Raw genomic sequence first — 16,646 nt, 5'->3', positions numbered from 1 at the left:
TCTTTAGGGCTCTGAACATCCTTTTCATATGCAATTATTTCTGTAATCTCCAGTCTTCCTTAACATAGTATGAGAGATCTCCTCAAGGATGTTACTTTGTAATGGAGTGGTTTGTGTGCCCCAACACAAAAAGTTACTTCCCACTTGATTATACATCTTGGCTTCATGCTGAACTCTGTTGGGAAAGCGACTGCCTTTGCCCACTCTGTAATATCTTTGAGCAGAGAGGCTTTTGTGTCAGTCTTATGCATGTACAAAGTAAAATATCAAAACATACTCTGCTTTCTAGGACAGAGCGCTCTCTCTCTCTCTCTCTCTCTCTCTCTCTCTGTGTGTGTGTGTGTGTGTGTGTGTTGTGGACAGTATGTAGTTTGAGCCTCACTTTAGACCACCGTTATACTTAACGTACTAACAATAGGTGAACATTTCCAAAGTACAGTAGTAACTTATAGTGAACAGGAAACCACTTGGTTAGCATCTGTGACGTCTGGCTACTAGAGAAGAGACTGTTGTTCTGTTGCTTCGCCCAGATTTTTTAGCAAGAGTAGAAGTGAGCAGGTTTCAGAAGATCAGCTTTCCAAGTTGTTCTACTCTCTTGATAGTGACTGAACACTTGATGAATGGTTATCTGTATTCAACAAAGTGTTCCTAAAACTAATTGGTAAATTCTTCTGCATTGTTGCAGTGGAAATTTGGAATACAATTACAGGTTGAGCCTCATTATTCGCGTGGGTTCAGTTCCAAGTACTTACATGGATGGCAAAAAACGCACTATAGCAAATCCATTTAAACAAAGTTCCCTTGCTCTGGTGATTTTAAAAACAGCCTTGCTGACCTTTGTGATGTAAGATAAGACTCATTAAGGATAATCCATCAATCAGGCCTCCTCCAAGAGCTTAGAAAGGTGCTTCATTCAGCCCCTCTCTTCAGCAATGCAAAGTGATTGCCTTTCTTTCACTTGCTCGGGGAAGGGAGGGGTCCACTGGAGAGAGAAGGATTGATGGATTGTCAGCCAGCTGCCCTCCCTCTCTCATTAAGGAGGCTATTGTTAAAGGACTGTTCAGTTTTTTAAACTGATTTTAAAGGGATGCATTTTTCCCCTTCTCCAGTAATCAGCACATTCCTTCTCACTTGCAGTGGCCACATTACATTGAAGCAGTTTAACCAATAGTGAAAGCCCTGTGTCTCAAACTTGCAACTTCATTTTCTCTTAAACAAATTTTGTAAAAGCATTTAACATATCCAGAAGGAAAAGCTACTTTCTTCTCATTCTGTTTGTGGGCAGTGTGTCCAATTTTCAGCAGTGGCCCCTGAGCCTTGGGAATGGTTTTTGGGGGATAGAGAGAGGCTGCTATGGGGAGAAGAGATCAGGGATGGTTTTTTGTGCAAGGCCTGGGTACAACCCTTTGTCTTAATATTCTAAAACAGCAGCGCTCAAAGTTGTGACCGCTGTGCTACAAAAACATGGTCCCCGTTTAGACCACATCTTACTATTGCACTCGGGCGCTGCGCAAAGTCCTCCTTGTTCAGGGGACAAGGACGCTCTGGGCAGTCGCATCTGATGCCTGGTGTCCCAGAAGGCCACATGACAGAACATCAGGGCAGATGTGACTACCCAGAATGTCCCTGTTCCCTGAACAAGGAGGACTTCGTATGGCTCACTAGGTGGACAGATCTGCCCGAACCCCATATCCAGCCCCCGGGTCGGGGTTCGAGCACCCTGTTCTAAAATGCTTTATGGTAAGTGATATCCAGATTGTAAACCACCTTGAGGTTTGGAAAAATGGTAGAACTTCCTAAAATATTGGCAGAACTTGGATCACATGCTTTTTATCAAGGAAGGGTTTTTGTCAAATTTGCATAAAAGTTATCATTTTCTTCTGAAATCAACTTTCAGTTGGATTAATATAGCCTCATATGGTAGAGTGGTTTGATTTTCATTGCATATGTAGCAAATTTCTTTTAAAGAAGTATTCTGTTTTTGTTTTGCCTCTCCTTTGCAAAAACCCTCTTCTAATTAATAAAATTGTGATAATCATGTATATGAGGGAGGAGAGTGTGTATGTTTAGAGCATTTAGAGTTCTAAATGACTGAATCCTTTTCGCTTAAGTTTTTTTTAGTGTACATTATCTTCAATTTATTCAAAACCTGTCTAAATTCAGTTTTGATGCATTTGCAGTTGACATGGTTAAACTTCATCACTGTGCTGTGTTTTGATATTGCAATGCAACTTTGAAGAGCTTACTTAGAAGCATAAGGCAAATAATTGAGTTTTGGATCCATCATTGATCCAAAACAGTTGGGACATGCTGAAAAGAAATATTTACAGCTCCATGCCTTGTGTTTGCTTGGACTGGTCCAACAGTGTCACCTGCAGGAGAACGAGATGAGTTTAATTTTTTCAGTTAATTCAGGAGACGCTGAATTAGTATAGGAGAACTATAGTGTGTTGAGACATGCACGCACAAACCTATGCTTTATGCTGAATTTAGTGGGGGCCAAAGAAAACTTGCTTGAAAAGCTTTCCTCCACCTTCCTGTTCTGGGCTTCATTCCTTGAATTAATTTCTAATTTACTACTTGTTTACTAAGTTTATATGGAACTTGGGGGGGGGGGGATTTAACTGTATATTGTGCAAAATTGTGGAATTTAATTTAAATTTTCCTAAAAGTTTACCTAGTATGGTTTGGATTAATCCAGGTATTCTGCAAATGAGAGTTGCCAAAAAGATATCACAGCACACTTGTGCTTTTTTAAATAACTCCATATGAGTGAACAACTGTTAAGGGGATGTTTGATCATTTTATTGGCTACAGTATATCCTGTCTTCCCCAAAAACACCTGCTTGCATAAAATGCATATTTAAACACATCACATAAGAAGAAAAATATCACAGTAAAAAAAGCAATTTAAAAATTCCAGGGAAAACTTAAAAATCAAAATGGAAATAAAGCCCACAACATGCATTAGCACATAGGCAGCAAAATCTTATGTGTGTCTAGTCAGAAGGAAGTTGCATTGCGTTCAATGGAACTTGCTCCCAGGAAAGTGTGTGTAGGACTGTAGCCTGAGTTAAATGCCTGGATGAATAAAGATGTGTTTACTTGGTGCTTAAAGTGCATAAGCATTAGAATGTAGTATGGGGCAAGGGAGGGCATTCTTCAAGCAGGGTGCTATCAAGGGCCTTTTCCCACCTGTCAGGTCTCTGTAAGTGAGGAAACCTGGAAAAGGTGTTCATTAGTGAAAACATGTTGGGAAAACTCAGATATAAATTAATAACCCTGTTGTGGTTTATAAAGATTGTTCTGTATCCTCAAAATCAGTGTCTAGAGTTGTTTTAGGTCTTGAGAAATTAACATGATGGTTTCCTGCTGTTTCCCATAGCACTGTACTGCGAATACAGATGTCAACTCCTGACAGTGCTCTCATTAAACCATATGTGGTAACTGTATTGCCAAGTTATCCTTAATTCCCTTGCGCACCATGCTTTTTACCTCATGGCTTCTCACTGAGACAGATAACACTAACCTGTATCAAACTTGAATTTAAATTTTATGTCGTCTGCTTCATAAGTATGACAGGCCTTGTCCCAGAGTGCCTACAGTCTGAGAAAGTGAAGCAAAATGTGAAGAGTATCGCAGATAGGGAAGTTTACTACTACAGTAGCTTGCAAAATAGAAGGGACTGTCTGTTACCGTCCTGGAAATGCTTTCTAGATGTGACTTTTTGAAAATGAATTATAAGGAGTGGGTGGGTGTGCCATGATGTTTCTTTCCCTTGCGTCTTCAGCTCCCAGTAGTTAATAGTGAAGCTAATATGATGCCTGCCTCATATATCAAATGCAGGGGCTCATTTGGTCTATCCAGAGCCCTTGTTCCAAAAGTGCAGGAATGGGCCTCCTCATTAAGCTATAAAACAGAGGGGTGCCCATTAATAGTGGCATTTGCATTGAAAGCTGTCTCTCAGTAAGTGAAAAGTCTTGGGTGACTATGAATAAAACCCTAGGGCAGTGTTTCTCAGGGGGATATCATTCCCCTGCAGTGCCACTTTGAATGGTTCACCTGTTTGAAGTATATTGCCAGTTACTTCCAAATTGGGAGGCCAGATGCAGTGTGACAAACACTGGTAAGAGGCTCAAGATTGATGGAAAGGCTTTTTTGAGAGCATGAGATTGCATGTTGGATCTCTTCCTGCTGAGCTGTTTGTCATGTTCTATTGCTGGGCTCACTGCCAGGTGGGGGGGGGGGAGAAGGTCTGGGGGTCCCATGCGTACTTCTGGATACCACCTCAAGTACCACTGGTTGAGAAACACTTCTTTAGGGTAATGTGTTCCTGCATAGTTTTAAATGCTAAGTGGAAACTTTTGGCTGAATATCTTTTCCCCACCAAAGAGTTAAAACATGGCCCACCAGCTGAATGTTATCAGATGGATGGGACTGTAAATAGCTCTTATTGCATGAATGACCCATTATGGCTAGACTTGAGAATATTGTTAACATGGCATAACAATGTTTAAGAATTTGAGTGTATAATCCTAAAATGTTAAGGTTTTACTAACTTACCTTTATACAGGGAGATTTAGAGTGTGCAGATCTTCATGTTACCACTTTATGAAATCAAGTTTCTTTAATTGCACTAAATTAAAGGACGTTTTCTAGTGTACTCAGTGCAAATATGACTTTGACAGCATACCATTAATAAAACAAACAGGGTTTCTCTTATGAGAAATATTTCATTACTAGTATTAATAACTTGGAACATTGTAGAATCCCAAGAGTTGGCGATTGATTTTCTTTTACTTTTGTGAGATTTAATGGATTCTCATAAAACGCTTTGTGCTAAGAAATTCACACATCTGTAAAACTACTGTATAACTCTTTTGTGCTTCCCCCAACCCCCACATACAGAAAGCACTATAAATTTTAAAGAATAAAAAGCAGTCTTTATTGTTAATGCAAATGATGCATTAAGCTAGACTCTTTTGCTAGACTACAATTTAAAGGTACTCTGAAGTCCAATTATCTTTGATTTAGCTGTAAAAATTTCAGAATAACAGCTGTGCTTGCTGAGTGAATGTTCCTCTACAGAGAAATGGATTTGAATGGATTTGGGGAGAGCGGGGGAGGAATGATGAAATAGAAGCAAAAATGAAGAATGTATTAATGTCTGTCTGTCTTAAAACTTTTTTCGTCTTTTCTTTAAGTGTAAGTTGGGCTGTTCTTCTATAGTTGTAAAAGAAAAAATCTAAAAAATGCAATTATGTAAATACAAATTATTTAAAATAATTTACATTATTTACAATTCACATACAAATTATGTGAATTGTAAAAATCAAGCTGTATTTCTTGAATGTGATTATATTGTCAGTACATGAAAAATAGTTTAATAATTATGTAGTCTGGTGAGCTTCCTTGGAAATTCCTGCAAGATAACATTGCTTACAAATTCTGTAGTGAACAGGTTAGTGCCCAAGTTAATTTAATATTTAACATAAATGTAACCTTTTGGGGCATTAAAAGCTTAAAAGATAAAATTTCCCCCGCCCAGAATATTAGACAAACAGTTTTTAAACATTCCTTGAGTTTTGAGTTTGCCAGTCTTAATTTTGATTTTGAATTGGAATATATATTTACCTGTGAAATTTTGCCTGATGGAAATTTAAATAAGTCAAGCACTTGAAGCACAATTTTATGTGTCATTCTTTTTTCGTTACATAAAATTATGCTGGTGCTTAGGTACATTTTGTTGTATGGTTGAATACATCACCAAATATAGATACAGTTCATGAAAATAAAATATTTATAATACATAGGTGTTTTTTTTTTGAGCCTGTAGTCCAGTGTTTCTCAAATAGTGGGTCAGGACCCACTAGGTGAGTTGCAAGCCCATTTCAGATGGGTTCCCATTCATTTCAATATTTTATTTTTAATATATTAGACTTAAAGCTATCATGGTATGTGACTGCATTTGGGGAGATGTTACAGATCTGTACTCTTAACAAGCTACTATGTATATTCTTTTAACAATGACAGTCAATGGAACTTACTCCTGGGTAAGTGTGGGTAGGATTGCAGCCTAGGATAGTTAAAAATATTCCTGCTTGATGACGTCACTTCTGGTCATGACATCACTTCCAGTGGGTCCTGACAGATTCTCATTCTACAAAATGGGTCCCGGTGCTGACTGTGTGAGAACGACTGTTGTAGTCTATCCATTGTGGGAATGGTGTAACATAGCCAACATGTGGTCAAAAGTGCTACTTTTTCCTTTATTGATTGGAATTCTTGCTTCCATGCATTCTAATAGTCTGCCTCATAATAGTGCTCCGATTATACAAAAAACAGCATAATTCGATGTCTACTTAAGTAAATTTCATTGGGCTTACTCCCAGGAAAGTGTGTATATGATTGCAGCCGAAAAGTCATTATACTGGAGAAAGGAGTGTTTGGGTTGAATTTTGTGTCCATACCTCATAGTCTTACTCAGACAAATGCTATCCAGAAAGATTGGTTTGAAAGACAAGTATGTGTATCTGTGTAAAAAAAAAAAAAGGGGGGGAACAGTTGAGAGGAATCATTGTTCAAGACAGTTCCCTCTCCTTTTCCCCCTCATAGTGGTAACTCAAGCTGGGGAAACTATCAGCTGACAGACTCACCGCCAGCACACCACGCTACAGGACTGCAGCATTTTCCCCTCTTCTTCCATAAAAAGTGAACAAATAGTTTGTTCTAAGAATGAATGCCTTATTTTGATACAAAATTCTAGTACACAGGACCGAGCGACACATTACAAGACACACATGAGGTTCCCAATTCCCATTTGCCTCATAATACCAATGCAATAGGTGAGGCAATGGGCACATAAGAAGGAGTGCTTAAATATTTTTGAAATATTTATCATCTCTCTGAAGCTGGGCCCTGAAAAACAAAAAACTAAGTCCATGTGGGAAGGGAATGGCCTCTGTGAGGTATTTGTAAAGGAGATTCAGCAAGTGTGGGGAAAGCTCAAACACTCCTATTTTGTTCAATGGGGCTTACTCTCAGGTAAGTGTGGTTAGGATTGCAGCCTGAGAGTGCTGGCAGCTTTTTTGTTTGTTTGTTTCTAGTGTATAATTATAACACCTTTATCCCCATTTTGGGGGTAACTGAGGTGAGGTGTTGTAATGGGAGCCGTGGCCAATGGCCACCAGGGGAGCCGCAGGCCAGAAAAGTTCAAGAACCACTGCTCTAGTGATATAAAATTTGCTTTGTATGGACTCTTAGCAAACTTTCTTATCCAAAAAAGGGCAGAGCAGTTGGCTTGATTCTGCTCAGTATAGTCAATATAAACTTTATGTTACTCCAAAGAGTTATCTCCTTTTTCTGTTATTTCTTCACAGTACTGTTTGATCAGTCTCTTTTTCCCCTCTGAATATACTTATATCTGAATAATTTTGCTTAATTATTCCTAATAATTTGGAATAAAGTTGTACACTTAAGTCAATAGATTGAACAACTAAAACTTACGTTGCTTGAGTTAAAAGTGGTTAAACTGCTATGCATCCAATGGGAGCTTATTTCTCCCCTGTCTAGAACCATGGGATGACATGATCAGGACCACGGATAGAGGGTTAAACCTCTCCCCACCCTGTACCATAATCCTGATCTGCAGTATGCCAGTCCAGCTATTTACTGAATAAGAAATAAGCATGCTACCTCAAATGCTTAAAGAAATGTCTTGTTCGCTCTTTAAGTGTCAGATGTCATGATGTCATCTTCACTTTTCAACTTTAGCAGTATTTTTCCATTTAATTCTTTTTTGCTGCAATGTTTTTCCTAGATCAGCTGTCTTAATAGCCTGGGCATCATTAATTGTTGTGTAAGAAATGAACAGTACATTAGCTTTTAAAGGGAAAAGATAACAGGTAATTGTCACAAGCTTGTCATTAGGTGACATAAAACAAGGGAAGACTCTTTTCAAAGAAAACCTGTGTGTGAAATACAGATGTAAAGTAAGCATTAGTGCTAAAATGTTCAATGAGGAAATGGTCCTTTTGTGAATGGATGGGATGAAGAGATTCTTTCCTTCCTCTTCTACAGATGATGATTATATGGGATTCCTGGGAAGTGGTATGTGCATAGGGTTGCAGAAGACCCCTAGTGTTGTCTTTTAGGGAGACCCCTAGTTGCCTTTTATGTGCTATCTCTCATAGTCTTGACAAAGATTTTTCCTTACTGGGTAATCTAAACTGGCAATATAATAAACTCAAACTGAGCTCCTTAGAGGAAGGGTGATATAAAATTGTGAAACATAAATACAGTACATTTCTTCCATTTTTGGTTTCATTTATTGAAATAGTTCACCTGGATAAGTAGAACTTCAGCTTTATGTTAAAGTTGCTTGAGCAATCTTATTCTTTTGTGAGTGTATTTCAAGGAACAAACAAAATCCAGTCCAAATTTGGTATTTTTTTTCTCCTTACTAAAAATCTGTGATTGAACTGCACACAGGTTAAAGGATGTGTAATAATTTGGAAGTAAATTGGGACAATCCCTCCCCCCATCTATGTGCTGGTTTTCTTCATACTCAGGAGTCCCTTTAGGTATGCAGAAACATACTTTTGTAAATTAAAAGGAAAGGACATTCTCTTTGCTCTTCCAGCTTTGCAAACTGCTGTGGGCATAGAACAACTGAAATGCAGAGTTGTAGGGTATCCGGAGGCGGTGGGACCAGCAGAGACCTTCTCCACCAAATCCTATCCTCCCTCTTGGTTTTGGAAGCCCAACATGGGGCTTCTTGAGTCTATGCCAACTAAATAGCTCATGCAGCTCTGAGAAGCCCCATTGAGCAGGTCGGAGGTAAGAGGATGAATGTCTCTTTACTCCAAGGAGACCTCCAGTCTGCTCAAATCAAGGATTCAGTGGTAGCTTTTTGATGCTGCTTTTATGCTGGCTAGGATTGGTCTCTTAAGCTAATGTTTCTAGCTAATAACCCCATTGCTGTTCTTAATCCCCCTTAGTCTTAAATGCTGTTCTCTGTCCACTGGTGTTAACTTCACGCTTGGAAACTGTTTTAAACTTACCAAGCAATTTTATGCACACATTTTGTGTCTCCTTTCTTGTGATGAAGCTAATTCTGGAGCAGTTCCTAATGATTATCTGGGCACTGCTGTGGGTGAGGGTAGGGATGACATGGGCAGAGAAAAATGTAAACTGACAGTCAAAGTATTGATAGTTAACTCATTTCTATTTGGTCATGTCCTAATAAAAAAGCCTGATTGCAATGTCTTGCATGAGTTCGAATACATAACCAAATGTGACACTTTATTTTCTGTCTATGTTTATACTGAGAGAATTGAAGTGGTGGAATAGTGATATAAATGCAAGCACTATGCAGGTTGCTAACTGAAGTAAAAGGAAAGACTTCAGAAAGGGATTTCAATTCTTTTTTTCTTCAAAACATGAAATAACTTTCCAATCTTCTTAAATGAGATTATGGCTGTTTGTGGAACTTGTCCTGGTCACAGCCCCCGAAAGTTAATTGTAAAAAAGAACTGGTAAAACTAGCTATGATTGTCTCAGTCTAACAAGGGAGATAATTTGTGAAAGCTAGTTTTTCTATGCGTAACCAATGTGAATGCAGATATGCATCCCCATCTATGTTGCAGTGCTCATTGGGTCCGTATTCAACTGGCTCAATGGCTCTTTCGATGTGAATGAATTTGTGCATGTCTACCCAGGATTCCATGTTATTCTTGGTTGCTTGCTTACAAATGCAGTTAGATTAAGGCTGATAGTTCTGTCCCCAAAATATGTGATTGTAAAAAGGGAGAAATCATTCCTTCTAATGCAGAACTTATGAAATGAGACCATTCAAAGTAGGGATTTCTGGATATTTGGAGAGCTCCACAGGTATGTCAAAAGAATTAGTTTGTAAAATGCCCTGATGCGAATTGAGCATGCTCACTGCCTTTCTAGAATCATGGAACGGTAGGGTAGTTGAGCATCAGTCAGCTGAGACACATACAAAAATTAAAGAAACCTAATAGAAAGGGAATTTGCTTTCTGGTATCCCTAATAGTAGCATGGGGGTGGGTGGGTTGAGGATTGTGTGCTAAATGATTTGTATGAGATTGTAATGCCCACCCCTGTTCAGGATATTATAAGCTTTCAAGAGCCCTGGCATGTTTGAAGCTAGCAATCCAGGAAGTGAGGCAGGGGAAACTGAAGAACTGAGATCAGGAGTATCTCCTTCAATTAGACAAGGTCCTGATAATCTAACCGTGGTTGTAGGTTTGATCACTTTGGGAGCTAAGATAACTAGATAGCTATTCTGCACCGTGTTCCAAGTTAAGTGAGCAGGAACTGAACTTTTCTACCCCAGAGTTCAACAATCACATGCTATGCTATATATGGGATGGAACTTCCCAATTGTTTATCTTCTTTCTTCCCTGACGTCCTATAATTCCTCCTCTACCCCAATTTTGTTAGTCATAAATCTCAACTAGAAAAAACCCAGATATTTTTTTTAATATGGCAAGATATCTTGCTGTTCTTCTGACTTGGGGGCTCAGTCCACTAGGCACTGGTGCTGTTTGTCCTCAATTTGTGTTGGAATTCTGCTGAAATGCAGTGCTGAGATTGTACAGTGGCTGTTCTCAACGAAGTCACCCTGTCTTCAGTACAATATAAAGAATCCACACTGAATTCACGTCCTTTATTTAGAACACAATGAGAAACTTTTAATTACAATATACAGCCATAAAAGAGCACTATACCTGACAGGGAATGTGTCTAAACACATTGAAAATCAAGGGGGGGGGGAACTTGCTTCTGTTTATATTCTAAATTGTGACAGCATGACTGTGGCACAAGGAGGAGTGTGATCGCAGCAGTACCAGTTTTAGCTTTGGCAAATGAGCTAAGTAGCTTGCATTTGTAGCATTTCACACCTTTAAATTCTTAATATGCATTGCTAAATATATTTCATCACAGTTTGCTAATTAATGTTCTATGAAAATTGCAGCTGCTAATTTTTGTGGTTGACATGGCTCATTTCAAAGTGGTAATAAGTTGCATCTGTAGCAGTAGGATGATGGTTTATAAATTCTAGTTCTGCATGTAGTATTAGACTCAGTAAGTTTTATTAGTTAGTGCATCAGAAAATCTGATGTTTGTATCCTCTGTACTGATATGCCCAATAGTTTGAGCTCAATTCTATTATAAACAGTGTTTTTATTGCTTGTTTTATCCTTGTTTGCTTGTTGTGTTTAAGTTTTAATTGATATTATCTTTGATCTTATTGTAAGTTGCCTTGCACAGTTTTTAACTGGGTAGGCATCTGTCCCCATTTGCTAAACTAGGGTTATGTGGCCACATCTTTAAACAATGTAAGAGAGAGGTCATATTACCAAGCCCTTTGAACTCATCAAATGTTCAGGGTTTGTGTATGTACAGTCATTCAGTTGGGCATAAGCATGGAGTTTAGGGTTTAGTACAGTCATTCAGTTGGGCCTAAGCATGGAGAGCAAGTGCAGTGTTCTTATAAAGATAACCATGAATCAATTGGTTAACCAATGTTCAAACATTTTGGAGCATCAATGAACCCCATCCTAAATCGGCTGTCAGTAAACATAAATATTTGTCAAATAAATAAATAAATAAATAAATAAATAAATGTTTGTCAAATGTCATGTGGAAGTTTGCCTGTGTTTTAAGAATCTAAACCTGTAATTTCTTTAAAGCACTGAAACTTGATTAAGGCTGCAGTCCTATACACACTTACCTGGTGTGTTGGCCCAATCCTATCCAACTTTCCAGCATGGATGCAGCCATGGCAACGTGGCATATGATGCATCCTGTGATGGGGGGCAGTCATGGAGGCCGTAGACAAGGTAAGGGGACAGTAGTTCCATTACCTTGAAGCGGCATTGCAGCTGCATCTGTGCTACAAAGTTGGATAGGATTGAGCATGGGAAATCCAAAGCTCCATGGCGCTGCCTGGTACAGCAACACTGAAATTGTTGCCACTGCATCTTGTGGGGCCAGGGAATCTGCTGGTGGTCTCCTTGGGGGAAGAAGACATTTGTCCCCTTACCCAAGTAAAGCCTCAAGTCTATGCCAGCTAAATTACTGGTGCAGACTTGAGAAGCCCTGTGTTGGGCTTCTGAGCCTAACATGGAGGTTGGGATCCAGTGGAGGAGGCCTCTGCCAGTTCTCTCCCCCTTCCGAGCCAGTCTGTCCCCCTGTTCAGCCCTTCCCTCACTCAGAAATGCCTCCCTCCACCTTCCCCATTCCCCTGGCACTCACTTTCTCTCCGGCAGGAGCCAGGGCTCCAGCAGCAGCATCAAAGGGGGGAGGGGGTGCAAACTTCCCCACTGGCATTGCTTCCTCTCTGAGTGGTGCAAATGTGCTTTTTTTTAAAAAAAACCTCCCATTGAACTCAGTGGGGTTTACTGAGTAGAACTGCATAGGAGTGCACTGTGAAATTGTTTGCCTCATTCTGTTTACAAGGTAGTTCTTGAATCTGAAGTTATACAGTAAGCCATATTTTAATAGATATTAGTAGGCTTTTCATTTACAGAAAGAAGAAGGTAATGTTTTTGTGTGTCCTTGAAACTTCAGATTTATTACTTCCAGGGCAGTGATTTATCACTTCTACTATAGGGATGCAAATATACAACAAAAAACTTCTCTTAAATCTCAGCAGTAACTGCCAGGCAGTAAACACCTAGGAAGTAAGTCTGCATTTCTGGTGGAGGAGATTAAATTTCATAGTGTTAATACAAAAATGTCGACGTTGATAAAAAGTTAGTGGACATGCTTAGCCCTTGTACGTGATAATGTGCTCCTGTTCAGTCTTATGAAAAAGGATATCCATAGGGTGGGAGGGTGTTTGCTGAGGTTTTCCTGGCCTTACTGTTCAGAAGTTTGCCAGGCCGCAACCCAGAGCATCAGGTGCTGAATTATCTGCTGGAAGGTACAGAGGGCTTTTACACAACAAGAATCCCACTAGATCACACAAAGACCTGTCTTGTCCAGCATCTGGTAATATATTATTCCTTCATGAATTTCTGTAACCCATCTTTAAAACCATCTAAGCCAGTGGTTCTCAAACTCTCTGGGTGAGTTTGAGAGCCACTAAGTGCTTGTGGAGGCGGGGGGAGGCAGCGGGGACTCAGGGGGACTGCAGTGCTTGGGTGCACTTACCCAAGCCTCCTGCAGCCTCCCGGGGGTGCGGGGAGCCCTACATGACCTTCTGCAGGGCTCCCCGCAGCTGTGAAAGTAAAAGCGGAGTGATCGCGCTTCACTTCCGCTTCAGCGGAGGCGGGGCGTGATCAGCTTTTATCACAGCTGCTGCACACTAAGTTGACATCTTCATTGAGCTTATCCACCATGAGCTTCTTTTCCTGAATGGAGCCTTCAGCTCCACTCCTGCCAGTGTATTTGTGAAATTTAGGATTTTATTCCCCAATGTACATTCCTTTACACTTATTTCCATGGAACCATATTCAATTTGTGGCCCGTTCTGTCCTTTAATCAGTCCTTTGTTGTTGTGCCTGGGCCAGCTGCAGGCGCACAAACCTTCCAAGGACTGAATTCAGGCCCTGCTGGTGTTTTAAATAAGAAACATCTCAGTAGACTAGCACTGGACTCCACTAAAATGAAGTTTTGCCACTACACGATTTTAGAATAATAGGCTTAGCTCCATATCTTTATGAATTTGCTATTGATATTTTCAAAATGTATAACTTTGTAGTTGCTTCTATCTGCCTCTTTCTCAGATGCTTGTGACCACTCCAGAGAAATGGGATGTTGTGACAAGGAAGAGCGTTGGAGACGTAGCTCTCTCCCAGCTTGTGAAGCTCCTCATTCTTGATGAAGTACACCTGCTACATGAAGATAGAGGACCAGTGTTGGAGAGTTTAGTGGCACGCACTTTACGTCAGGTATGAGTAAAACTCTCCTGGGAGTAAACTTCTTCAGAAATAACAGTAGAATTATTAGTGAAAAATCTAAAGTTTTTTCATTGTGCCTAAGCTACTTTCAGATGCAGTAGTTGTCCATAAAGGCTGTCATAAGATGATACAATTGTATGTTTACTTTCATCTCTCTCTTTTGAGGGAGGAAGGGAAAGGGGATGAGCAGTTCTGCGAACTGTCATGAAATTAAAAGGACAAAATCCATTCCTATTTATAATTATTTGTTCAGTAATCTAATTGGAGAAAGCTACTTTGTGTATCATGTATGAATTGTATCATATTGAGCGATGAAGTAGGTGGATGAACTGTCTTAGCGCCACCTGTATTTTTCACCTTTGCAATTGTTCAAAATTGCAAGGCCATTGTTCAAAACTAGCAAATGTGTTCTCTCTTTTGCTTTCTTTTGTTTAAGCTGCACTGCCTGGTTGTGTTAAATATGTTGGAGACCTCTTAAGCATGACATTTTCTCTGGGGAGAGTTTACATTTTGTAAGAACAGACTTGATATACAGTAGTGCACACATCCAGAATACTTTCTTCTTTGACATGTACAAGAGGATTCTGTTGTGTGATGTTGGCACACCTTTTTACAGAAGACAGTTTTTTGTCCTCTTGGATTCCCCTTACCTCATGCCAGCTACTTGATTCCCATTATGACATTATTTTATAAAAGTGTTAAGTTCTATAGTACATAATAGAAATCTCACTGCAAGTCAGTCAAATAATTGCAAATTTGAGATTGCAGCTATAGTAAGCGGTGAAAGATACATTTGAGTTCTTTTTAGAAAAAACTTCAGTTTCCAGGTACAAAATTTCAGTAGTCTGACGATTACTAAACAGCAGCATTTTGTTTAATTCACCTTCTCTTAATTTGTGGCCAAAATTAGTACGGCAGTCTTAAAACGGCCCCTAGAAGTCTCTGTAAGCCACTTCTGGTTTCCGGAAGCAAATTGGAAGTGGCATATGGAGGCTTCTGAGGGCCATTCTGCAGCCTGCAAAGGCCTGTAGAGTGGGTTGCTGGACCCTGAGAGGCCTCCAGAGATTCCAGTTAGTCCTATAGCTTCATTTGAAGCCACATCAGTGCAAGGGTGGGTAGAAGGGTTCAGATCATGACCCCACTGTGCTTGGGCTCATGACCTACCAGTGGGTTGCGACCCAGCAGAGGTGAGAAAATGAATTTGTGGGAGCTATTATTAACAATAAAAATCTGGCTAAAGTAGTGAAGCAGTAGATAACCCAAATTAAAAGAATGGAAGAAACTTTGTTCAAATATTGGAAGAGTGTTTCTGCAATACGATTTTCAGGAACTGTAGTGCAATTTTAGAGAAAGCTTGCTGGGCAGTGGGAGGGAGAAGCAAAGCGCACTGATGGATATGTGTGTCAACTGTGGAGAAGGTGTACTTTCTCGAGTTCAAGGTTTTAGTACATTTTAGCCTAAGAATCAAGTTAAAAATACCTTATAGGTATTGAAATTGCTGATGTTACTTTAACTAAGAGAGCATGAAAGCATGAATGTGCACGAATGCACATTATGCATTTTTTGGAATTTTAAAGGTTGCTTTTACAACTTATTTAAATTGAATTGACAAATCTTTTTAGTGGAAAAGGCTTTAAGCTTTGTTCATTTGCTGTGGATAAGACATCAAAAGGCTCTCAGAAACTTAATTTGTAGCTTTGATGTTTAAGGTTATGCATTCCTGAAAACAACACAAATGTAAAACAAAAAAGCTTAAACGTTTTATAATTGGGAGGAAAAAAAACTCCAAACATACAGCTTCATAACATCAACTTAGTACACTTGAAATACATTTTGGCTTCATGAGAAATAATGCACAGTTTGTGGTCATTGTTTTGTTGCACTGTTGGCTGCCTTTCTGATACAAATATTTGTTAGAGGTGGGAGAGATTTTTCCCATGTTTGTCATGGCTTCATCTGCCTTCCCCCAGGGCACAGGGAACTTCAATAGCTTGTTGGAAAGTGGTTCCTTTAGGAGGTGGTGGCATGAGCCTGGGTGTGCGTATGGGGATTGTTTGCATTCGCTCTTGCGTAAATATCACAATTTAATTGTGGAACTTTTAGTTATGGAGAGTGAAAGCACACCTGATAAATGATATTTAAGTGTAATCATTGGACAATAATGGAGAATCGCAATGCTTTTACTGCATGCAGTTAGTTTTTGTTCTTGTGCGTGCTTTTTTCCTATTGCCTAATTTTTAGAGTTCCATTAACTCTGGTTTATGAGCCAGAGTACTTTAAACATCAGAATTCATATGTACCAGACTCATTTATAGCACTATTCAGTCGAGTAGTTGCCTAGTAACAAATGAATTTTGTTCTGAATAGTGGAGGCATGTATACTTTTTACTTAGTTTCTATGCATAGGTTTTAGTGCTAATTATGCTTCTCCAGTGGGATCTCCATGTCCGGGTCAGTTGTACAGTCTGGCCTAGCCAACTACCAGCTGCCAAGGTTCTTCTCCTGCAGGCACTGCCCAGATGCAGAGGGGATCGATGCTCCACACCAGCAGTGGCCTCAAGGGGTAATGTATGCCTCCCCCCCACAAAGTTCATTTAGAGGGTCCTCACAAAGGTCATGCTAGAACAGGCTGAGGTCCTCCTCATGGCCCCGAACTGGCCCTGGTACTCGGACCTGCGGGAGCCACTACTGATGTAGGGCATCGATTCC

At 39.7% G+C, this 16,646-nt stretch overlaps 1 protein-coding gene across 1 annotated transcript in view; it reads left to right on the top strand.

Moving 5' to 3' along the window:
• The window catches only part of ASCC3 (activating signal cointegrator 1 complex subunit 3), a 271,099-nt gene that overhangs the window by 76,975 nt on the left and 177,478 nt on the right, over window positions 1-16,646 (top strand). The window contains exon 11 of the mRNA XM_066612963.1: window positions 13,764-13,928. Coding sequence (XP_066469060.1) covers window positions 13,764-13,928 — 165 coding nt within the window. The remainder of the gene's footprint in view (window positions 1-13,763; window positions 13,929-16,646) is intronic.

The sequence above is a fragment of the Tiliqua scincoides genome, chromosome 1 (genome assembly GCF_035046505.1).
Source record: "Tiliqua scincoides isolate rTilSci1 chromosome 1, rTilSci1.hap2, whole genome shotgun sequence".
NCBI classification, from domain to species: domain Eukaryota; kingdom Metazoa; phylum Chordata; class Lepidosauria; order Squamata; family Scincidae; genus Tiliqua; species Tiliqua scincoides.
The sequence above is the reverse complement of the archived record's forward strand: the minus strand, read 5'-3'. Positions and strand labels throughout refer to the sequence as shown.